Genomic DNA, 26,458 nt, shown 5'->3' with positions numbered 1-26,458 from the left:
CGTGGGAATCGGAGACTTGGACTCAATGATGTTCAAGTTCAGTTTGCTCCAAACATTCTTTTTCAGATAAAGCATCAAACACTATCAAGTTGACACCTCCAATTGTGGTATATTGTATTTTTCTTTCTGTCTTTACTTAAAATTAAGACAGAACATGAACTTCTTACATATAAAACGTCTGCTTTGCTCTGTCCATGAGATAATTAAAAACAGTTGAAAATAATAATGCACACAATAACATCGTCGGTATCCAATGAGTTACAAAAGACGCAGTACGTAGGGGATACTAAATTGCACATTACGTTACACATTATAATTCCATTCTAGACATCCAACGTCCAGTCTCATCTTCACAGTGCTGGTACGTAGACACACGAACAAAATTCAGTTTAGGAAAGGCGTTCAACTACCTTGCATTTGCAAACTTCGCAACTAGCTGTGTCGTACGTTGCTGGACCCTACACAACACGTCTGCATCAACTTTTGTTATGTTTCCTCCCTCCCTGCACTTACACATTCACACACCAAAGTAGACTCCAGTGGATTAATGTCCAGATGTCCAGAGATTGTGGAGTCCAGAACATCGAAAATCCATTACCCCATCATTTCCACCGAGCGAGGTGGTGCAGTGGTTAGACACTGGACTCGCATTCGGGAGGACGACGGGTTCAATCACGCGTCCGGCCATCCTGATTTAGGTTTTCCGTGACTTCCCTAAATGACTCCAGGCAAATGCCAGGATGGTTCCTTTGAAAGGGCACGGCCGACTTCCTTCCCCTTCCTTGCCTAATCCAATGAGACCGATGACCTCGCTGTCTGGTCTCCTTCCCCAAACAACCCAACCCCAACCCCCATTCATTTCCCTGGAAATGCTTCTATTCCAAAGTGTGGCAGTGTACTAGCGTTACGAAACCTAAGGTGTAACTGAACACCAAGAGAAACTTTTCAAACGCGTCAAGGAATATACTGCAAAGGAATGAACGGTGCAAGGGCACATGCAAATTGTCCACTAATAGGTAAGGGATCAAAAGCACTTCATTCATGATTCTAGCCTGAAGATTTATGTTGCTGCCCCAAGAACACAAGCCATGTGCAGGGGTGCTTTTTTCTGAATTCTTCTAAATTTCGTGCAGCTATGGCTGCCTCACATCGGAGTGAAGGCAAGGCACGGCGAGCACTGTATACAAGTGTGATGAAATCAGGGCAGCACAGGGAACTGACGTGCTGTGAAGAACCGATACATTGCACGCAGTACCGCACCTAATGAACTGTGTGTAGGGACCGAAGAGGGCTGAGGGAACCTGACGCTGTAACTATTAAAGAGCACTCCACTTGTCTCCTCCAGAGGAAATACGTCAGGTGTGTAGCCCAGAGGCGAGTGAAGAACGATTGTTTAAATTGCACGCCAACCTCGACGACATGCTGGTGATGAATCTCGGCGGCAAACCGAACCGCTGAAACTACCACCAACCTCCGCTGCACGGCAGCGCAATAGCTGCAGAGGGGCGGGCTGGAGCTGCACCGGCGCGAGGAGCGAGAGTGCCGCTAGCCTCCGCTCTCTGGGTGACATCGTCTGGCGGACTGCAGGTTGCTATTGGCTGTGGCGGGTCGGAGGCGCCAACTAGCGACCTCCCGGGTGAAGAGCAGTCTGCGGACACTCATGAATATGCCCTGGCTGCTAAGGTTAACAACAATGGCTGAAAGATGTTTTCCCTTCGGCGCTGTAAGTGGGGTCCACAAGATGAGTTTGAGGGAGCAGCCACCCACGTCCCAGGCTACCTATGCAGCCAAAACCCGCGGCGACCCCTTAGCTGTGACGTGGGTAGGAGCGCTACGTCTGCAACGCAGGGTGGCCGGACGACGATGCAGCAGGTTCCACCACTGGTATTGGTGCTGATCCACGCATGGACGCCACGTGGCGCCATCACTGGGATCGGTGGATGTCCTGCTGTTTAACTTTGATGCAGGAAACTCAACGAATGAGTTGCCGGTTTTTCTCTGCACGCTTAGGCGTAAGTCACCCCTCTCTACCAAATCATACCTCCCTGCCGTTGCGACTTATTGCAACCCCTGAGCGCTACAGGGCGGTTGTGAAATGTCACGTTCACAGGTGACACGCAGGTTGTATTCCAATCAATAATGATTGTTGTGAGTTGAAAATAACTTCAAGAGTGAAGGGAGACTCTCAGTCTATCCCACGTTACTTTTAAAATGTTCAATATCTTTACTTGGTGCAGAATACATTCACATAGCTATACTCGTCCATTTCGGTCTTCTGGCCACTGGTGCTGAATCACCTTGCTATGATCATTGTGCATCACTTCAAAAAGCAGTTTTTCACATATCTGGAACTGCTTTTGGTGATGTTGTTGAATGGTTTACAGAATTCAGTTATCTGTTTGTGTAGTAGGTTTTGTCCTTGGGCGACCACCGTGCATTACTTGTGTACGACGGTTACCTGTTTCCCAGAAGGCTGTGCTTCAGGTGACGAAAACCATTCTCATCTAGATGTCGTCTTCTGTGGTACTGTGTAGCATATGCACGAGAAACAGCAGCCTTTTGATTGGAAACACTCAGCATCAAAAACGATGTATTTGTTCGTTTCATCGGGAAGCTGCCCTACATAAAATTGACAGCAGTAGCCATGGTTGTCCATTATGCAGTCAGTAGACACATACACACAGGTTAATGGATCTCACTCTAATGCCATAGGCAACTATCATTTTATAGGCCATTGTCTTGTGTTGAAATGATGCCCAACTTACAAATTACGAGAGCTGTGGAATGGGAACCATATAATGTAAAAGAAACCTGACGAGGTTTCGAACAACGGCTACATGTGGCTGTAGGTTTGATGTTTCGTCGGACCACTCAGTGAGCTGCATGGTCTGGCACGGTTATGTGGGATGACACACGGTCCTTTTTACATTCCGATGCCCTACACGATATGACAGTGTTGACAGCTCCTCGTTTTCACCCAATATGTGTATTCTAAACGCAACTGATCTTATTTGGCACATAATTTTTCCATTAGGATCTGGTTAAAGATTCGTATCCTGGTATTTATTCGTCACTCTGTAGGAGGAAGTTAGCCAACAAGAGTATGTAATAACAATTACTGAAATTACAAACGGCTAGAAAACAAGAATGTTGCAAAGTGGGAGTTGTTGTTGTTTACGTTACGGTTGGAAGGAGCTCTCCAAGCCTCTTTATGTCTCAAAATGTGACGTTTTAACTGATCCCTTTATCTAGTCAGCTTCAGCCCACAATTTACTTTTCTCCAAAATTCTGTTCAGTGCCTTCTTATTTGTTAGGGCATGTAGCAATCTTATCTTCAGCATTATTCTGTTGCACCTCATTTTAAAGGTTTCTATTACCTGCTTGTCTAAACTGTTTATTGTCCATGTTTCACTTCCATATACGGCTACACTGCGAACAAATACTTTAAGGTAAGATGTCATACACTTTAATTTATATTCGATGTTACCATATTTCTCTCCTTCGAAGACACTTGTCTTGCCATTGCCAGTCTATATTTTACATCCACTCCAACTCGGCTACCATAGACGTCCGCGTTCACTTTCGCCATTTTTATTCGCTGCCATTTTTCTATCTTCTCAATTCGTCAAATGAATGCAGTATCAGAGCGTAGCGTATCCCGTCGTATACAATCTTCTAAAAACAACCAGAAATACAGGCGGGAGACATCGTTGACAACCTCTAATATTTCTGCAGAAGCGTACCTTGCCACTTTCAAGACAAAACTGCAATAAGCAAGCGCGATGGAAACGAATTTAATAGTTCCGCTTTCGCTGAAAGTCCGTAAAGTTAACACACACACTGTCAGCATTAGCGCCGACACAAAGATGGCCGTCGTCATGTGACCAAACCCGCAGATTCGACGTGTGACCGATTCGTAGTATTAAATAATTCTCGTACTAAATCGCACGGAATCATACTGTCTTCACGAAACGTAGTTAAAAAAAATAACTAAGTACGTCTTTGTTTACATCTTTCTTTCTACTAATTTTGTTTAAATAATTACATTTTCAGTGCAGATTATAGCGTTAGTTGTTTGCTGCTGAGTGAAAGTCCCGCGGCAGCCGTCCGGACGAAAGCGAACGCCCTTTGGAAGCGGGTAGCGGCCGAACCTCCTCTGACGCCTCGCGGATACTGGAACACTGGCGCAAAAAATGTTAACGGTGTCTCCGCGGCCGCGATCCCCTACTTTTCTCAAGTCGCAACACAGCCATTCACGCACCCTCCTAACGTTAACTCTACACTAAAAAATGTTACTACATATATTGCTAATAAACTTCCTATGTTCAAGAAAACCTGTGACTGGTGTAACCTAATGGACTTTAATGCAAGGCGATCATTTATCCTGGGCCTCTTCCCAAGGCACAATGTGGATGAAGGGATTCGATGTGCAAAATCGGTGGGGCACACAAGATTGTACAATGTCTGACCTACCTGGTATCAGATCCATCCAAACCGAAGGAGCACACCACAGCAGCCTTGTAACCTTACCTTAGGCCCACTGTAAGAAATACTATTCCTAAAATTTTATTTTCGTTGGACAGGTCTGATGGAGCAGTTTTGAAATCTTTAACCGTTTTTCTTTTACTTATTTTTAGTGTTGTTATTGCCTTTCAACGGCAGTATTTTTTTTTTACATGAATTTACTTCGAAACTCCATGGAAGCAAATTGGGACTGGCCAAGTGGCAGCCATCGTTACTTTTGAAAAAACTTGTTACGTTAATCATGAATTAGCAAGCAAAGCAAATTTAAATTTACAGCAAAATTAATGTTATTCAGTGGACTGTAGTTTATTTCTTTGAATAAAGCGACCACATTTAAAGATGGTGTTACAAACCAAAGCAATTACTTCGATTGAAAGTCTCCCTCTCTCTATTGTGAAGCAGTTCGTATTAATAATGAATTTACTTATTGCACCTTTTACTCAATTATTAAACAAACACGCAATTTAACTTTCAAACTCTCATTACACAACATGCATGAGCAGGAAACAGGACTGGTGATGGCTTGTGGCAGGAATTTTTGGAGAATAAGTTTGCACATCTTCAATTTTTGCATTTCAAAGTAAGTAGAGTGTAGCCCCTTACACGTTTTGAGATCAAACAAACAAGTCTATAAAAGTAATACTTGCCCTGAGTTGTGTGCTGGAGGGCTCATAGTACTGTTGGTACAACCATTTCGGTCGGCTCTTCACGTCCCCAGTGATCGAATTCCTTATTGATAGCCACGTCACAAGCAGGAGCCATCTTTACTCGTCGGAGCGTCGGCCGAAATTCATCATAAAATTATTCCAATAATCTTGGTTTCCGAATTGATACATACTGGAGACGACTTTGGGTCATAAAAGCCGTGCCGTCCGAATATTTGGTTGCACTTTTTTCACAACTTTAGCACCAAATAAGCGTCACCTTAGAGGACCTATCACAGCCCGATACAAATGCTGTGAAGGCTCCCACGTAATTGCCTTTCTTTCCACCGTCTTTTCACTTGGCGCTCCTCTCGCCAAGGCCACCTCAACTTCTGGTCACGTAAAACCCTTTGTACTACCGCTCATGTTATTCTGTACATTTGATTAACATATTAACCGCGAAAATTAGCCCTGAGGTGGTTACAGTCATTACAATTTTTTCATTGAATGGCAATAACATTTTCCTTATCGTTAATTTACAATTGGGTATGAAGTAATTCGTTTATGTCAAAGAGTTTTGCATACAAACATAACCATTTTACACATTCATTTGCTCACTCCCATTACATCTCTCTATAGCACCTAATATCGATCTTTCAACATACCAGTACCCTAACGCAAAGTTAAAAAATATAGAAAAATTTATTTACTTTTTAACGGTGGCTTCACATATGCCGCACATTTCGTTAAATCTTCCTGAAGGGATGAGCTTAACGAAATGTTTCTTCAGTAAACCTCTATTCCTCTATGATCAAAATTATTGCTATACCTTCCAGCAAGATAACACCTTACCAAGCGAAAAATACAAACCTAAGTTACATCAAAATTTACATGACTACTATTCCTTCACCATCTCCTCCTCTTATTTTTGCATATTTGGTCCTCTCTTTGGTAAAATACACATTACTCATTACTTGCTTGTGTTCAAATTATAGATTTTTCTAAGTTACTCTTATAACTTCCAATAAAATTGGCCCAAAACATCAACACGTGCAGTAACTTTTCGTTTAGCTTTTGTTTTTAATTACGCTTGTAATTCCGACCTTCGAATGAAGTAGGCGATAGCTTATATTTAAAGAAACTTATTCCAGAATGTTAGGTGAGTTTAATGCACCTTTCCACAAGTGTTGATGAAAGAAAGGTGGTGTTTTAGTTCACAGCCTTCGAATGCATCAGCCAATCACATCGAGAGACTGCAATTTTTTGCCATACTTACCGCAAAAAGGCACTATCAGCTGTTGGTACCTCACACCAGTAATTATGTCATGTACATAATGCTGCAGCGTCCATTGCTCCGAGGAAAGGATCTTGGACGCAGGTATGATGTAGGTGTGATATCACAAGACGTGGGATGTTTCTAGTCTAGGATTTTCCATTTGACTTCGGACAGTCGGACGGAATGCTCTTGTTGCACGGCAAAGCAACCCACCACACTGCCAATCGGACTAAGCCTGATCTTCAACAATTCGGTTGAGAAACACTGCAACATGCTCCGTTCAGCCAGAACCTTTCTCTGCGTGATTTTCACACCTTTGGTGACCTGAAGAAAGACATGTATGGACGTCCGTTTCTGCCGGTCAAGGAAGTACAGTTGCCAATGCGCTTGTGAATCCGTCACCGGCCGACCACATTTTACGAAACAGGAACTGTCACAATGGTATAAACATCGTAATACGTGTGGTGACTCCTTTTGACTGGAACCATTCCAAGATACCCTTGTTAAAACAACATGTACGCAGGACACATTTCATTAAGTGACATAAAAGTACAACTTCACTAAGTATTTACAGCTCATTACAGATTATTCTAAGTGTCTTCCACAACATGGCAACTGGTTAATAATGCATATCTACACACACAATTCTACGTATACATACACTTGTACCAAGTACACATGTGCTTCGTACTAAATGTAAATGGTCGAGTTACATGGACTTTTATCTACAAAACGTGGAATCTAAATTCATACATAAATCATTATCTGGACATCAGCATTGAAAACCATTTTAGATGCTGCTCATTAAATAGTGGTGTGTTTATGGCCTTTAATTTTGTTTATCCAGGATATACTAGCAAGTAAGCACCAACATTTAGAACAACGCCTATTTCAAATGGAACAGTATATAACGTTTGCCTGTTGTTGTCTTTTCTATTCACGAGAGAGGATTTTGTGTGATTACTGATGAGGTCTCTACCTCCTACATTTAATCCTTGCATCTCCATACTTTTTTGTATTCTCCAGTGACAGTTGGTCTGTCAACTTACTATGTGACTTTTAATGTGTTTGGTGAATGGAGGGCAGGATGTTGCTGTCGGGTAGTAAGCTGAGCAGAATGTCTCTTTCATTTCAAATGTTTAACAGCAATTAAGTCAACCTATCAATACACGTGATTCCTGGCTTCTGGAGCCAGCGACAGTGCAACTGTGTAATAGCTTTCAGTAGTGTCAATTAGACATGGCAAAAAGTTTGCTATCGAATAGAGCTCTGTATGAATAAAGTGGCCTACTCTAATTGACACACTCCTTATAGCAACACTGCATATCTGGCAGGTAGAAATATTTCGAACAACCTAGAATGATAAAGTTCTATGTACTGCAACGATTGAAACAAGTTATTCTAATTTTATAATGTACTTTAAAAGAAAAACACATTCCATGAAACACTGGTAACCGGTAACGTAAATAAAATATGTGATGGACAATGCACTTGGAGCTGTAAATCTAATTTTCAGTGACTTAAAAATTCGCCAACTGGCACATACTGCCACACTCGCAACCACACACAATACAAGACAAAACCAGTTGATAATTAACACAAATATCCACTGATCGAAAACTTGACTAACAGACATTGTTAGATTACACATAGCGAATCTATCATGTCACCAGAAATAAAAATTGGTGCTGACAACATCATCGGCACAACCGTTGCGCAGGAATTCTAATTCCTGATTAAACACATAAAACTTCAGAATTATTTCTTGGTACAGACAGCAGAGAAACAATTCCGGCTAACACCATGTGTGACAGCCGATATCTTTAGCAAGCAAAGTGTGTCATTGTTGCAGAGGGCAGGGTGCCCCTCACAAGGCATTGCCACACTGAGCTAAGCCGTAAGCAAGAAGTGTAGAGGACGCATTGTGATTGCAAACAATAGGTTGATATGTGTGCCATTCAGAATTGAGTAGTAACATGTGATATCTCAGTTTAGCGGTTGATGGCATCTTAGCATTCGTGGGGAGAGCGAAGGGAGGGAAAACCGACAATAACTGAGACTCCATAGTGAGGACAGGTCTAGCTACAGGTCTAGCTTAAATACCTTCCATTTCAGAAACAATACTGCATGAATCTGATTCTGACAACATGACAGTCTTGCTAGTTACAGCGTAAACTATTTCTGTAACTCGCTATGTGCCCCCGCTGCCAGAGTGAAGACTGTTTCCAAGACATCTGCCAGCTGGTTGTGATGGAACACAGCCACTGTAAACTACTGATGCTGTTTGGTTACACCCGAGATTGACAGAAGACGCCGTGAAGCCGGCCATATCGAGAGACTACAAGCTAGTGACTTTAATCCGTTCGGAGAGGTACTTGAGTACCACCCACCTGGCTCTACAAGCTACAGCCACTATAGCTGAATGTTGTATGCTATGTTGGGTGTCTGGGGATTCAGCCTTCATGACAATCGCCATCCTCGCTACACTTTTGTTACATGTCACTCCATCAGGTCTGTGCCTGCGTCAAATCGCTGTTGAGTCCCGACACAACAACCACAGCCGCCAGAGTTCTCCATTCACAGTCTTTGTTATGCATCGGCGTGCGAAATGGCGCTCCTGCTACAGAGCAAATGCTGCGCTGTGATGCAACTAATGCATATTACATGTTTGCAACAGAGGGTTCTTAACTTACCGCAAAATACTGCTAAGTAGATAGCAATTGCTGTTAACAGTAACTTTGGTGTTACCTATCAGGCACTGAGATATTTATCCTCTGAGGGTGTTACCCCTGATATTAAAAGTATGGAAGTTAAGTGTGCGATTAGATCCACTCTTCCTATAAAGGCGTTATTGTAAGCCATTAATTCTTAAATAAAACCTTTAATTTAGATGTAGACAGTGTTCAGCGTACGAACTATATTTGCCACCACCAAACAGATTGCGATATGGTGCCTATTCCATAAGATTCAGTTAAAACTGAACACGGCACATATACTGCCTAAACAAATGTATGTCATGAATAATAACCAAATCTGACAGGTAGACAGAAAGTTCCACCCTGACTGCAACAGACAAATCATTTGCAGCCAGGCAAATGGCAACAACAAATTTTCCTCACACAGGTGTGCAATCAGTTTCTTAAGAATAATCACTACAGATGATATCACTTATCCAACGTACATAAAACACAATCCAAATAGCCTCACGTCCCTCTGACTTACTGGAAGATTGCCTCAATGTCGAACGAATCAGTGTAGGGGGAATATGAAGAGGAATGTGGCATCAGTGGAAATCTGGATTGAGGCAGGGGGAAATGCTAGGTTAGTACCAGCAGTTGTGCAAAGGCGTGTTGAAGCGAGCAGGAGACGTAGGTCAGACTTCCGTCTTTGGTACAAAAATGCGCAGAAAAGTGTAAGGTACAAATTAGACAGTTGCAACTAAATGTCATTGCAGAGCAAGATTAGATTAGATTAATACTAGTTCCATGGATCATGAATACGATATTTCGTAATGATGTGGAACGAGTAAAATATTCCAATACATGACATAATTAAGTTAATTTAACAACATACTTAAGTTAATATAACAACTTTTTTGTGTTTTTTTATTTTTATTTTTTAATATTTTTTGTTTTTTTTCTTGTTTTTTTTTAATTTATATCTAAAAATTCGTCTATGGAGTAGAAGGAGTTGTCATTCAGAAATTCTTTTAATTTCTTCTTAAATACTTGTTAGTTATCTGTCAGACTTTTGATACTATTTGGTAAGTGACCAAAGACTTTAGTGCCAGTATAATTCACCCCTTTCTGTGCCAAAGTTAGATTTAATCTTGAATAGTGAAGATCATCCTTTCTCCTAGTATTGTAGTTATGCACACTGCTATTACCTTTGAATTGGCTTTGGTTGTTAACAACAAATTTCATAAGAGAGTATATATACTGAGAAGATACTGTGAATATCCCTAGATCCTTAAATAAATTTCTGCAGGATGATCTTCGTTGGACTCCAGCTATTATTCTGATTACACGCTTTTGTGCAATACATACTTTATTCCTCAGTGATGAATTACCCGAAAATATGATGGAATATGAAAGCAACGAGTGAAATAGGCGTAGTAAGCTAATTTACTAAGATGTTTATCACCAAAATTTGCAATGACCCTTATTGCATAAGTAGCTGAACTCAAACGTTTCAGCAGATCATCAATGTGTTTCTTCCACTTTAATCTCTCATCAATGGCCACACCAAAAAATTTGGAATATTCTACCTAAGCTATATGCTTCTGATTAAGGTCTATATTTATTAATGGCGTCATACCATTCACTGTACGGAACTGTATGTACTGTGTCTTATCAAAATTCAGTGAGAGTCCGTTTACAAGGAACCACTTAGTAATTTTCTGAAAGACAGTATTGACAATTTCATCAGTTAATTCCTGTTTGTCAGGTGTGATTACTATACTTGTATCATCAGCAAAGAGAACTAACTTTGCCTCTTCATGAATATAGAATGGCAAGTCATTAATATATTAAGAACAACAAAGGACCCAAGACTGACCCTTGTGGAACCCCATTCTTCATAGTTCCCCAGTTTGAGGAATGTGCTGATCTTTGCATATTATGAGAACTACTTATTTCAACTTTCTGCACTCTTCCAGTTAGGTACAAATTAAACCATTTGTGCACTGTCCCACTCATGCCACAATACTTGAGCTTGTCTAGCAGAATTTCATGATTTACACAATCAAAAGCCTTTGAGAGATCACAAAAAATCCCAATGGGTGGTGTTCGGTTATTCAGATCATTCAAAATTTGATTGGTGAAAGCATATATGGCATTTTCTGTTGAAAAACCTTTCTGGAAAGCAAACTGACATTTTGTTAGTACTTCATTGTTACAGTTATGTGAAGCTACTCTTGAATACATTACTTTCTCAAAAATTTTGGATGAAGCTGTTAGAATGGCGATTTGGACGGTAATTGTTAACATCAGATCTATCCTCCTTTTTATGCAAAGGTATAACAATAGCATATTTCAGTCTATCAGGGAAAATGCCCTCTTCCAGAGAGCTATTACACAGGTGGCTGAGAATCTTACTTATCTGTTGAGAACAAGTTTTTAGTATTTTGCTGGAAATGCCATCAATTCCATGTGAGTTTTTGCTTTTAAGCAAGTTTATTATTTTCCTAATTTCAGAGGGAGAAGTGGGTGAGATTTCAATTTTATCAAATACACGATGAGCCGACCGAAATGCCCCAGTCCCAGGGTCAATAATATCACGGACAATTAATAAACAGAAGGTTGCTTCGCATCTCGCACAAAGCTGAGGTCCATAACTTCACAAGGATCGTGCAGAGTAACACTGGTGCAATTACGAGAGAATAATGTCTGGAATGGGCTCTGCATACATGATACTTTTGCGATGTTCCGATAACCAGAAATCACACAGGTTAAAAATCCGGTGAACGAGCAGGCGATGCAGCTGGAACGCCTCGATCGACCCATCGACCAGGGAACACAAGACTGAGATGCGTCTGGACGTTAAGTGAGCTGAAGCAGCCACATAACACTTCGAAACACCAAAGGCACTTCTTCCAGCCTGGAAGGAAAAGTCATCCACAAGATACTTCGATAGGTCCGGCCTATTAGGCGACATGGAAGGAAAACTCGTCCCGAAATAGGTCGCCAGTTATCCCGGCCAGCACATTCCAGCTGCATCGATGCCGATGATTCGCCATCACCATTCCATGGAGGCTATGCATACTGTTCGAAAGATGATTGTTATGATAGTTGAAGATACTACTGGCCGTGAAGGTGGCCTCATCTATGAATAGCATGGATGACACAGATCCCGGAATCGTTGTTGTGTGGTGAAGAAACCAGTTACAAAACTGCCAACGATGTGGAAAGTTTGTAGCTAGTAAGCCTTGCACACGCTGTAAGTGATCAGAATTGTAACAGTTGTTATGGAGAATGTTCCACACGGTCGTATGACGTATCCTATACAAGAGGGGGGCGAGGGGGCGGAGACACTGCCTGGTAGCGACACAGCGGTCGGCTTGTACAGTATTAATCACATTTTCCTCCAAGTCTGACGTTCGAAAATTTCGGGTACGTCCTTCATGATTTCCTGCTTCCTGAAAAGAACATATGTCAGACTAGCTACGTAAGACTATTGCAAACACAGAATTCTGTGGCCGTTGTCCGCAGAAATAGGTCTCCTGATACGACATCGTTGCCCGCCGCCCGTTGTCATTAGGCTCTCGGTAAGTAAATACCATGTCGGCATGCTCTTGATTCGAATACGGAACCATTGTGTAGAACGCCGTATCATGTCCACTACAAGGTGAGTCAGCAACAGAAGTGAATCGGACACAAAATTACTAATTACTGTGGCAGGAGAGGGTGCTAAGTCATGACGTATGAAGAACAGTACCGTCCTTTAGGAGGAAACCGTGCATACGGTAACTGTGGCTGCGTGGTACAGCGAGTATTAGACCGCAGTCTCTGCAACAACGTACGATTCAATAAATGGGCCCTAGCTTGGAAGCCATACATATCCGAAAATAAATTCATTGGACTTTTCTGTTCCCTATCTTCTATTAGATGAATCCCTAGAGTTTATACACGATGGAAAAAATCACTCGTTATAATTCCGAACACATTTAATTGAACAATAGGCTGACGCACATTCCAAAGCTTCCGTTTAGTATATGTCATGTAACAGATGATACATCTGGTCTCCCTGAATACCAGTCGGTGCATAAATTGATAGGATGAGGAGTGTGATGACATCTATGAATGAAGTCTTCACGAGTTGTCAGCCGAGTAGTGTCGTCGTCCCATTGCAACGTTTCGATGGAATGCGTCTCCATCACCTTCAGGCGAAGTGATGACATCTGTTTTAAAGAGCCCAAATGCGCTGTTAGTGCCCTTCAAAACCATGTCTTTGTGGCTTTAGGGAGACGACGTCTTTTTAGTGACTGAGTACTACGAAAACGGAGGCGGCTTTTAAGAGAATGGCTGTCAATTTAGCAGCTGGGAGGGTATGTGAGGCCTTCTATTGGCGCAACATCTACTGGAGAACTGACTATCAAAAAACACACAGCAACGCATTAATTAGTGCGGTCTCAGCCTGTTTTCTCTTCATCAACTTATGTCCCGCCTTATAGACATTCTTTCTACAATTTTTCTGTGTGTATGTTCTTTATATTTAACCATGCCACCACATTTTAACGTGAATCATGTATTTAGTTTAGTGCAGGTCGACTTGTATTCGACGTACTCAATTGTTCGTACTTTCTCTTATGTTTGATACTTGGTGTACTATTTTCATGTAGACGTAAAGAGTATATTTCTTACTCGTTTAACGCATTTAAGTGTACCATCAGAGCTATTAAGACCTTTAGTTATACAGAACACTGACATATTATCAAACGAATCTTATATTACTATAAAAATTATCTAAATTAATTAATGTTTCCTGCTTTATTCTCTCAGAGATGCTTAAACGGGATAACTGTCTGCCTCCACTCTTTCGTTTCAGTATTTTTGTCCCTTCCCGCAAACGCAAAAAGCAGAGAAAACTGCTATTTTCAGAAAAGAAGACAGTTTTATTATCATGGGAACCACTGGTTCGATAAAATGCACCAGGAGACAATCCCGATTTGCTGCTGAAGAACTGGCGTACTACAAGTTCTCCAGAGGTCGACTGTTTCGCCTCAGCATTCATCTGACTATTAGGAACGTATAAGAATTTACATGTTTTCCCTTATTTTGTTTAAAATTATGGTTGTGCGTACCTCGCAATACACGCCGACTTGTGTGTCATACAATATGCCTCACTGGCAGCCCAATAATACTGGTTTAAGCACACACAGAAGTTAAAGCAACTGATGACTGGCGATGCTGGCTAGCACCCACCTCGTGAACCCCAGGATCCCCAAGCACATACCCTAATGTAACAGGTTCAGCCACCGATGGAAGGAGTCGGGTTTTTACTTGGACCAAAGGAAGAGAATGGACATATACTGTGACAACCACATAGGCTCATTTCGACACACAAAATTACTTCAAACAAAATATGATGGCCCGAAAAGTCACAGAATCTTTGAAATTTTCAAATGCGTTCGTTAATTGCTGCACACGTGAGTTAAGAAACGGTGGGAACTTTGAACATCAAAACGTACACACACACAGACACACACAAACACACACACACACACACACACACACACACACACACACACAGAGAGAGAGAGAGAGAGAGAGAGAGAGAGACAGAGAGAGAGAGAGAGAGAGAAGTAAAGAAACAAACACCTCTGTATTTCAACTGTCAATTATTAATAATAATCGTTAAGCACTCACGTGTTTAATAACCAATTTTTCCAAAAATTGTAACAACGACCCTCTGTACTGTCTCGTCATTTAATTTTCCTCATAACATCTCACCTGACGCATGTATTTGTTCACACTCATCTCGTCATTAACTGTCGTCTGACACATCATTTTACAAAAAAATTTAACTAGTCCCTGTCTTGTTTTTAGTCAATCACTAACTGCTAACTGACTACGTTTGCTAAAAGTAGCTACCATTTCCCTAGGTAGTCGCCATTCTCCCTTATGGTTGACACTATTCCTTCAGAGTAGAAGAATCTGCACTTCATGATATGTCTCTTGATGTCAGGAATCTGGGTGTAGTGCGCCAGCGTCCCCTTAACGTTCTGCAGCTGCGTAGATGAAAAAACTACTACCATTTTAGCGAGATGCAATGCGAGTAAAAATATTTGATCAATAGTATGCGGACAACAATATGAGAACTCTCGACTGACAAAAGGAGTAATTCATTTTTATAAGCAAGATCCTATCAGATGATGCTTTACCTCTAAGTGGGATAAATCTTCAGTACGATGCAAGAAACACAAGTTCATTTTTTTATCGATCTCAGTAAGCTCCATCGTAAAGCACTCGCAGCTAAACACATAGAACACTGGACAGACAGTTGCAACGTATTAAGGACATGGAACAGGTACCACTCCTGATGAAGTACAACAATGGAAATGAAATTCCCCCCCCCCCCAAAAAAAAAACACATGAATGGTTTGTAAGAAATAAGTGATATTCTATTGGCGACTAGGTATTACAGCGGCCGTGATAGTATCAAACATAACAGGCAATATTCGGAAATACATCTTGAGCAGCAAGGTTTGACACTTCAGTGGTTTCGTGCAAATACGAAATTCTCTACAAATAATTTTTTCCAAATACACAGTACTGGGTTCACAACTTTGTCGTCGAGAATGTTTTTTCAATACGTGTTTTGGGTTCAAAATCTCTTTCATTAGTTCACAGTGAATGAACTGTACTGTGTGACGTCTCGCTTTGTCTCGGCTCGATGGTGATGGTTGTCCCAGTCGAGATGACGTGGGACGGCGTCCCTCGATCACGACATTGTCCTTTGGGTGTACGCGACAGACTTTCAGTTTACGCGAACTTGCTGACTGTAGTACTTATGCCCGTTTTGAGAATGGGTATTCAAAGGTTGAAAATAGAATGCCTTGAATCATCAATCCATCACCCAAGCCGATGTCACATCATGATTTTTGAGAGGAAATTGCGTTGTTACATATTATTCCGTTGACAAGGCGACGCTACGTCGCGTGTTCAACAACTACACGACGTAATTATAGAGATAACATACCGTTGAGCAATATTCAGAATGCGTCTACTTCCGTTTGAACTTATTGCTGTTTACAGTTAAATTGTCACTAAATCACTTCTCACTTTTATGATATCCGAAGTATCAGTCAGTTCCTAAAATACACTTTAAATATCCATTAAATGATATACGCCACTCGAAGAACTAATGTTGGATTAAAACATAATGTTCTTCGTAATTATTTGTCTTTACACTGAACACACTCACCGATTTTTCATCCAGGAAACTGCGTCTGTTAGCATCGGCAATTCTGACTTTGACGATAGCTTCTGACAACACGGCTCAGTTCTAAGTCTTTTTTGATTGCGTTTATCTGTTGCCTACTCAAGTCGAATAATTAAGTTTATGTCGCGATCAGTCACATTCTGTGTCCTTTGATGTTCGTGACTATTAAGTATCACGAAGGCTAAGTCCCATCACAAATCAGCGATCAACTATCCCGTTATCTGTCCAAACGGTAAACATGATTTTACGTCAGTCCGACTTCTGACTAATACTTCCAACTATAAAACTTTTAAACTTCAGATCGGTTTTAAAACAATCTAGTGACGCTTAACATGCGTACTAGTATTGCAAGAGTTCAAGATAGAAGTGAAATTAACATCAAAATTGCCGAGTTACGTTGTAGACACAGCGAACTTACACCTCGATGCGGCTACAACTCTCTCCTAGGATAAATCTTATCTTTGGTCAATTTGTGCTCTAGGCTATAACCTTTGTAAATGATAACTTCTTGAATTCTTTCCTTAAAGTTTCTGTTTCGTATCATATAGTATTCATTCATTCAGTCCTTTCTTAATGATAAGCATTAGTACTTACATAACACTCTTGTTAATCAAACTGTCAAGAGTATACATTTTGTTGTCAGTAGCTGTCATCACCGTCAAGATGACTGATTTTACGGTTACTGGGGACCGGCAGTATAGAACATTCCCAAATCACAAACTCAGGGATCGCCAGATAAGTTCCCAGCAAACGAAACCGAGGTCCCTGAGATTATCGTCATACATGTGTTGCTTACTGAATGCTTCACACGCCAGGAGCATTACCCCCCTAGAGGAACTTGGTTCTAGTGACATCCTCAAACTGTAGTAACAAGCCATAAGTCAGGTTTACTCGCGTTTTCATTCTTCCTACGGTCTGCTATAGTATCAGTAAGGATAGGAACGCCGCGACACAGCACACTTGTCAGCAGTTGCGACGGTTGCGGCATTATTACGGCACACATAATAACATTCTCCGCCTATTAAGCTTGTCTTCGTAAAATGTAGTACAGAAATAGATACTGGCGGAACCCTACATTATCTCTGATACCCGACCATAACATAATCTTGTCACAATGCTGAGAGTTAGATTAATGGTATGTAAAAAAAATCGAAGAGTTTCAGCTGTCTTATCACTAGTAAATTTAAACTGATATGATATTTTTATACTTCCTACCTTTATTAAAACATATTTCTATTCGTTGCAGTTTACATGGTGAAACCAAAGAGTCAGTGCAAACCATACCTGTCGGATTGTCCCAGGAACTAGGAGTATTGCAAGTCCGTTGGCTCAGCATGAATAGTCTGCGAGGGAATGAAGTTTAAATGGCTGGCCTGCTGACTGAAGACATCTGCTGTTTCCAGAGGAGCCAAGAAACTGCAAGAGCGTCATAAGTTGACTCTTTTACTTAAACATTACCGGTAGAATCTACACATTCTATTCTGTGTCAGTTTCTGATTACGACATGCTGTATATTTCATTACTCTAAAGATTAGTATTAAAAACATTGCATTTGTTGTTTCGGTAATAGTTGTATGCTGAAGCAATAAAAGTGTAGTTTCATAACGTCAACTCTTATATTTAAGCAGCAGAAGATTTTTCTCTACCTGCAGGTACGCGTAAATACTGACAAACAAAGGCTTATTATTAACAACATCAAATGCATTTCATCCATTATTCACTCTAACCTCCTATAATCCCAATATCCAGTTCGAAACTTAACATACTGCCACGAGGGCACCGGCGACCACAGCAAAGACTTAACGACTGACGCCACGGCTTGACCTTACCTGGCCTGGGAAATACGTGAAACATTTGTAATCTAGAGGAAATGGTGTCATATCTCACGGTTCTATATGGATTTATTGCAAGCTATTATGCAAAGTAAACTTTGAAATATCACGCCAAGATTCGGATTCACATTATCGATGTAGTAAAAGTGACCGTGTACCGTCTCAATTAGTAGATCTTCTTGATTAAATCTTAAGCACAAGTGCGTGCTCAAAAGTAATATCTCCGAAGTTTTGTATATGAAAACTTATAAAGCTTTTTAAATTAAATAAACTTTATTAACATTCTACACCCTTATTCTTCGTGTAACTATGTTTTTCCAAACGAGATGTAAGTAGGCTGTTCAGGTTTTTATGTTGGTAACGTCCCTAGCGCTCTGCATGAAAATCACCGGCTGTGCTGTGTGCAGTCTGTGGCTGGTTGGCATTGTTGGAAAATTCGCCATTGTAATGTTGGGCAGTTAGATGTGAATAGCGCGTAGCGTTGCACAGTTGGAGGTGAGCCACCAGCAGTGGTGAATGTAGGGGAGAGAAATGGCAGAATTTTGAGAGCGGACGATCTGGACGTGTGTCCATCAGAAAGAGTAAATTTGTAATATTTTATATCACGAACATATATATATATATACGAGGGCCGTTCAGAAAGTAACCTCCGGTTGATTTAAAAAAATACACCAAGTTAAATAAAAATATTTTAATATATACATCTTACAACTACATCTTTGCACTATTTTTCTACATAGTCTCCATAGCAATTGAGGCACTTCTCGTATCTCTTCACAAGCTTTGAAATTCCTTCTGCATAAAAATCACCCGCTTGTGCCTGGAGCCAGCCTGTGACCGCATCTTTGAGCTCTTCGTCGTCATCAAACCGCTGTGACCCGAGCCATTTCTTCAAATGCATGAAGAGGTGACAATCACTTGGCGCCAGGTCTGGGCTGTAAGGTGGATGGTTGATAACGTCCCACTTGAAGGACTCAAGAAGGGCCGTTGTTCTGCGAGCAGAGTGAGGACGGGCGTTATCGTGCAAAAAAACGATACCGGAAGTCAGCATACCACGGCGTTTGTTCTGTATAGCCCGTCGTAACTTTTTTATTGTTTCACAGTACACGTCTTGATTAATGGTCGTACCACGTTCCATGAATTCAACCAACAACACCCCTTTGGCATCCCAAAACACCGTTGCCATCAGTTTTCTGGCAGAAAAATCTTGCGAGGCTTTTCTTGGTTTGGTAGGCGAATTTGAATGTGCCCACATCTTTGATTGATCTTTTGTCTCAGGGTACACGTACTTAATCCAGGTTTCGTCACCGATCACGATTCTGTTTAACAATGGTTCTCCTTCGTCCTCATAACGTGACAGAAAGTCTAATGCAGAGGCCATTCTTTGTGTTTTGTGGTGGTCGGTAAGAATTTTGGGCACCCATCGTGCACAGAACTTACGGTAACCCAATCTTGCTGTCACTATCTCGTACAAGAGAGTCTTAGAAATCTGTGGAAAACCAGTAGACAACTCCGACATTGAGAAACGTCGATTTTCACGAACTTTTGCATCAACTGTCTGAACGAGTTCGTCAGTCACCAATGATGGTCTACCACTCCTCTCTTCATCATGAACGTTTTCTCGTCCACTTTTAAATAAACGTACCCATTCACGGACAACTCCTTCACTCATAACTCTTGGTCCGTACACGGCACAAAGCTCACGATGAATAGCTGCTGCAGAATATCCTTTGGCTGTAAAAAACCTTATGACAGCATGCACTTCACATTTGGCGGGGTTTTCTATTGCAGCACACATTTCAAACTGCCACAAAAACTAAACTAGCGCAGGTACGACGTTCACTCGACCACGGCTTGATGCCGACTGACCTGTTGAGTGCGTGAACGCACAGATGGCGTCGCTACTCCCCCCACAACCCGCACTGTGACCAATCGGAGGTTACTTTCTGAACCGCCCTCGTATATATATATATATATATATATATATATATATATATATATATATATATATATATATATATATATGACTTTGGAACATTAATATGGTAAATACATTGTTTGTTCTCTATCAAAACCTTCCATTTGCTAACTATGCCTATCAGTAGTTAGTGCCTTCAGTAGTTAGAATCTTTTATTTAGCTGGCAGTAGTGGCACTCGCTGTATTGCAGTAGTTCGAGTAACGAAGATTTTTGTGAGGTAAGTGATTCATGAAAGGTATAGGTTATTGTTAGTCAGATCCATTCTTTTGTAGGGATTTTTGAAAGTCAGATTGCGTTGCGCTAAAAATATTGTGTGTCAGTTTAGTGTTGACCAGAATAGGTAAAGGGTGAAATATCTGATTACGTTCAGTTCTGCTCAGCTGTTTGAAAATCAAATAACGTAAGGGGTTTATCAGCACAGTAATTCACTAAATTTTTCTAAAGGGATGTTTCAGAGAGAACAGTTTCTTGTTACCCTAACTGTAGAATGTTTGACTTAGTTGAAGGGGCCACTACATTACTTCTACTTGCACCGCTTCATCACTATCAAAGTGAAATCCTCTAAAAGCTTTCTTCAGCTTTTGGAACCTAGATGACGGGCAGATGAGGCCTAGTCGGGGTGTATGGAAGATGCTCTGTGGTCTCGTGTACAAGGTGGGGTTGTTACACATGTCGCAGTGCTTGTGCATGCTCTATAGTTGTCATGATGAAGGAAAGGTAACCCCATGTGCGAAAGAACTCTTCGATTCGTCTTTTCATTTTCTTGAAGGAACACACCAAGCTGATTCTCGAAGTCAGTTGCGTAACACACCTCCATGTCACACGCTACAGTACGTAGCCCTCGATCGGCAGAGGGTTGCAATTGCGTTATGGAATTGTGAAAGTCGATCGAGAAATATGCACGACGCGTAATATGGAAACCTGCATTGTTAACACAATGAAAAACTCGGAGGCATACATTTCGTATTATCAATACCTGCTTTCTTTTTTTCTTGGATAACGTCAGATATCCAAGAAAAAAAACATGATGCATCAGGAATGCTACAAAATCGTGTTATATCAATAAAAAGAAAGATATATCTAGACAGGTAAGAAAATCGTTATCAGTTAGATTAAGAAAACCATACATTATAATTTACTGTGTTCAGTACTAAAATGAAATGTAAATCCCAAATGGCCACAAAACAAATAATTTGCTTGATAGGGGTAGCCAAAAGTATACACGATGAAGAAAAAATACCGCACGTCACGGTCGGCATTTCATTGCTCATCCAAGTTCAAGACAAAAGTGTATCTACCTAACCTTAGTCTACTCACTGGTTAACAGACATGCGATTCAGAAAATGAGGCCCTGGTGATGCTATTACTGCATGCAGCGGGGCTAAGAACAAGTAGCACTAATTCTGGGCTGAGGTGGAGCTCTGCCACTAGCTTAGTGAGACGAGAAAATGCCGTGGGAATCGGAGACTCAGACTCAATGATGTTATAGTTGAGTTTGCGCCAAACATTCTTTTTCAGTTAAAGCAACAAACAGCATCCAGTTGACACCTCCAATTGTGGTATGTTGTCTTTTTCTTTCTGTCTTTACTTAAACATTATGACATAACATAAACTTCTTACATATAAAACGTCTGTTTTGCTCTGTCCATGAGATAATTAAAAACAGTTGAAATTAATAGTGCACGCAAGAACATCGTCGGTATCCAATGAGATACATCAAACGCAATACGTAGGGGACACTAAATTGCACATTATGTTACACATTATAATTCCATTCTAGACATCCATCGCCCAGGCTTATCTTCACAGTGCTGGTGCGTAGACACACAAACAAATTTCGCTTTAGGAAATTGCACTTGCAAAGACTACGCATCTATCTGGGTCATACGTTGCTGGACCCTACGCAACACGTCTGCATCAACTTTTGTTACATTTGACTCCCCCCTCCCCTCAACCACACACACACACACACATACCAAATTAGGCTCTACTGGATTGATGTCTTGGGATTCTGGAGTCCAGAACATCGAAAATCCATGACCGATTCATTTCTCTGGAAGTACTTCTATTCCAAAGTGTGGCAGTGTACCTTCGTTCCGATACGTAATGTGCAACTGAACACAAAGAGAAATTTTAAAATTCATCGTGGAATGTACTGGAAAGGAACTAACGATGGAAGGCACATGCAAATTGTCCAGTAATAGGTAACGGATCAAAAGCACTTTTTTGACCATTCTAGCCTATAGATTTATGTTGCTGCATCACGAACACAAGTCATGTGGAGGTGTGGTTTTTGGAGAATTTTCCTAAATATCATGCAGCAATGGCTGGAAGGTAGTAGTTAAGGAACGGAATGTCATATCGGATGGATTTCGCAGGTGACGTTGATATTTAGCAAACTGTTCTAGGACGCAGGTTTACGGCTCCGCACTTGGGAGGGAAGGCAAGGAACGGCGGTCACTGTATACTAGTGTGATGAAGTCAGGGCAGCACAGGGAACTGACCTGCTGTGAAGAACCGATACATTGCAGGTAGAGGCGCCGCTAATGAACTGTATGTAGGGACCGAAGAGGGCTGAGGGAACCAGAAGTTGTAAAAATCAAAGAGCACTCCACTTGTCTCCTCCAGAGGAAATTCGTCTGCGGTGTAGCCCGGAGGCTCAAATGGGGAGTAGTTGTGCCGCCACTATGTCAATGTTTAGAATCCGAGTGAATAACGATTGTTTAAATTGCACGCCTAAGTCGAATACAATCTGGTGATGAATTTCGGCGGCCAACCTACCCGCTGAAACTAATACCATACTCCGCTGCACGAACTCGCAGTAGATGTGGCGGGGAGAGGCCGCACCTTGGTGCTGCACCGGCGCGAGGAGCGAGATGGCCGCTACCCTCCGCTCTCTGGGTAACATCGTCCGGCGGACTGCAAGCTGCCATTCGCTGGGGCGGGTCGGAGGCACCAACTAGCGACCTCCCGGGTGAAGAGCAATCTGCGGTCTCTCACGAATATGCCCTGGCTGCTAAGGCTTTCTACAACGATGGCGGCCAGTTATTTTCCCGTGGGCGCTGTACGTGGGGTTCACAATTTGTGCTTGAGGGAGCAGCCAGCCACGTCTCAGGCTACCTATGCACATACACGCAGGTTAATGTATCGCGGCTACCCCTTATAGCGGTCACGAGAGTAGGAGCGCTACTTCTGCAACGCTGGCTGGCTGGACGCCAATGCAGCAGGTTCCACCGCTGGTATTGGTGCTGATCCATGGATGGACGCCACGTGGCGCCATCACTGCGATCAGTAGGAGGGCTGCTGTTTAACTTCTATGCATTAAAGTCAACGAAACACTTGCCGGATTTTCTCCGCATTCTTAGGCGTAAGTCACCCCTCTCTATCAAACCATACCTCTGTGTCGTTCCGACTTATTACAACCCCTGAGCGCTACAGGGCGGTTGTGAAATGTCACGTTCACATGCAGGTTGTGTTCCATTCAGTAATAATTGTTGTGAGTTGAAAATAACTTCACGAGTGAAGCTATATTCGTCAGTCCATCCCACGTTACTTTTAAAATGGCCAATATCTTCCACTTGGTGCTGAATCCATTCAAATAACTATACTCTTCCATTTCGGTCTTCTTGCCACTGGTGCTGAATTAGCTTGCTATGATACAGAAACAGGTCATTGTGCATCACTTCAAAAAGCAGTTTGTCACATATCTGGAACTGCTTTTGGTGATGTAGTTGAATGATTTCAAGAACTGCGTTATCTGTTTGTGGAATAGGTTTTGTCCTTGGGCGCCTTCTGTGCGTTGCTTGTATACGAAGGTTACCCGTTTCCCAGAAGGCTGTGTTTCAGGTGACGAAAACCATTCTCATCAAGATGGCGTCTTCTGTGGTACTATTTAGCATATGCTCGTGCAACACTAGCCTTTTGATCGGAAACACTCAGCATCAAAAACATATTAAGATATTTATCTTTTGTGCGTTTCATCGGGAAGCTGTCCTACACAAAGTTGACAGGAATAGCCATGGTTGTCCACTCTGCAGTCAGTAGACACATACACCCAGGTTAATGGTTCCCACTATCATGCCATAGGCCACTATCATTTTATAGGTCATTGTCCTGTGTTGAAATGATGCACAACTTATAAACTACGAGAGCTAGGGAACGGGAATCAAAAAAATGTAAAAGAAACCTGACGAAGATTTGAACAACGGCTCTATGGGCGTCTTAGGTTTGATGTTTCATCGGACCACTCAGTGACCTGCTACACACGGCACGGTTATGTGGGATGACACAGTCCTCTTTACATTCCAATGCCCTACACGATGTGACATTGTTTATATCTCCTCGTTTTCAATAGTTATGTGTTTTCTAAACGCACTCAGTCTTATTTAGAGAGATAAATTTTTGATTGGAATCTGGTTAAAGATTCGCATGCTGGCATTTATTTGCCACCCTGTATACTGACTAAGAACGTTAGCCAACAAGACTATGTAATAACAATTACTGAAATCGCAAACGGCTACAAAACAAGTGTGTTGCTCGGTGGGAGTTGTTGTTGTTTAAGTCACTCTTTGAAGGAGTTATCCAATATTCTTTATGTCCCAGAAGGTGTCGTTTTAACCGATCCCTTTATCTAGTCAGGTTCAGGTCACAATTTTCTTTTCTCCGAAGTTCTGTTCAGTGCCTTCTAATTAGTTACGTGATGTATCAGACTAATGTTGTAGTTAGCCTCAGCAGCCAGGGCATATTCGTGAATAACCGCAGACTGCTCTTCACCCGGGGGGTCGTGCAATTTAATCAATCGTTATTCACTCACCTTCATGCTACACCCCTGACGTATTTCCTCTGGAGGAAACAAGTAGAGCGCTCTTTAACAGTTATAACGTCAGGATCCCTCAACCCTCTTCGGTCACTACATACAGTTCATTAGCTGCACTTCTATCTGCAATGTATCGGTTATTCACAGCATGTCAGTTGCGTGTGCTGCCCTGATTTCATCACACTTGTATACCGTGCCCTCCGTGCCTTGCATTCACTCCTATGTGCGGCGTCGTAAACCTGCGTCCTCGAATCGTTTGCCATATATCAACGTCACCCGCGAAGTAATATGATGTGACATTCGGCAGCCATAGGTGCGAGAAATTTAGAAGAATTCTGAAAATACCACCCAGTACATGGCTTGTGTTCGTGGCGCAGCAACATAAATCTACTGGCTAGAATCATGAAAGAAGTGCTTTCGACCCCTTACCTATTACTGGACAATTTTCATATGCCCTTACATCGTTCGTTCCTTTGGAATACATTACATGATGCGTTTGAAAAGTTTCTCTTCGTATTCCGTAACACTTTATGTTTCGGAACGATGGTACAGTGCAACACATTGGAACAGAAGAATCTCCAAGGAAATGGATCAATCATGGATTTTCGATGTTCTCGACTCTACAATCTCCCGACATTAATCCACTGGAGCCTAATTTGGTGTGTGGGTGGAGGGGGGAGGGAAACTGGACAAAAGTTGATGCAGACGTCTTGTGTAGGTTCCAGCAACGTATGATGCGGTTAGTTGCGAAATTTGCAAATGCAAGGTAGTTGAACGCCTTTCCGAAAGTGAAATTTATTCGTGTGTCTACGTACCAGCACTGTGAAGATAAGCTTGGACGATGGACGTCTAGAATGGAATTATAATGTGTAACGTAATGTGCAATTTAGTGTCCCCTACGTAATGCGTCCTTTGTACCTCATTGGAAACCGACGATGTTATTGTGTGCACTATTATTTTCAACTGGTTTTAATTAACTCATGGACAGAGTAAAACAGACGTTTTATATGTAAGAAGTTTATGTTATGTCTTAATGTTTAAATAAAGACAGATAGAAAAAGATAATTTACCACAATTGGAGGTTTCAACTGGATACTGTTTGATGCTTTAACTGAAAAAGAATGTTTGGAGCAAATTCAACTTGAACATCTGAGTCTCCGATTCCCATGGCATTTTCTCGTCTCACCGAGCTAATGGGAGAGCTCCACCTCAGCCCAGAATTAGTGCTACTTGTTCTTAGCCCCGCTGCATGAAGTAACAGCATTACCAAAGCCTCATTTTCTGAAAAGCATTTTTGTTAACCAGCGAGTCGGACTAAGGTTAGGTAGATTCACTTTTGTCTTGAACTGGGATGAGAAATCAAATGTCTACCGTGACGTGCGGCATTATTTCTTAATCGTGTGCACTGTTGTCTATTCCTATCAAGCAAATTATGTGTTTTGTG

The 26,458-nt window shown here is 41.6% G+C and overlaps 2 protein-coding genes across 11 annotated transcripts in view; one reads left to right on the top strand and one right to left on the bottom strand.

The window, feature by feature from the left end:
• Positions 1-26,458, bottom strand: part of LOC126236552 (uncharacterized) — a 325,419-nt gene that overhangs the window by 131,557 nt on the left and 167,404 nt on the right. The gene's annotated exons all lie outside the window — the stretch shown is intronic.
• LOC126236544 (uncharacterized) overlaps positions 1-26,458 on the top strand; it is a 190,406-nt gene that overhangs the window by 87,613 nt on the left and 76,335 nt on the right. Inside the window, exon 4 of one of the 6 annotated variants that reach the window (XM_049945937.1) lies at positions 17,633-17,709. The exons of the other annotated variants lie outside the window; for them this stretch is intronic. Coding sequence (XP_049801894.1) covers positions 17,633-17,694 — 62 coding nt within the window. The 3' untranslated portion in view covers positions 17,695-17,709. Of the gene's footprint in view, positions 1-17,632; positions 17,710-26,458 lie in introns of those variants that run through there. 6 annotated transcript variants of the gene reach the window in all.

Source organism: Schistocerca nitens, chromosome 2 (genome assembly GCF_023898315.1).
Source record: "Schistocerca nitens isolate TAMUIC-IGC-003100 chromosome 2, iqSchNite1.1, whole genome shotgun sequence".
Taxonomy (NCBI): domain Eukaryota; kingdom Metazoa; phylum Arthropoda; class Insecta; order Orthoptera; family Acrididae; genus Schistocerca; species Schistocerca nitens.
The sequence above is the reverse complement of the archived record's forward strand: the minus strand, read 5'-3'. Positions and strand labels throughout refer to the sequence as shown.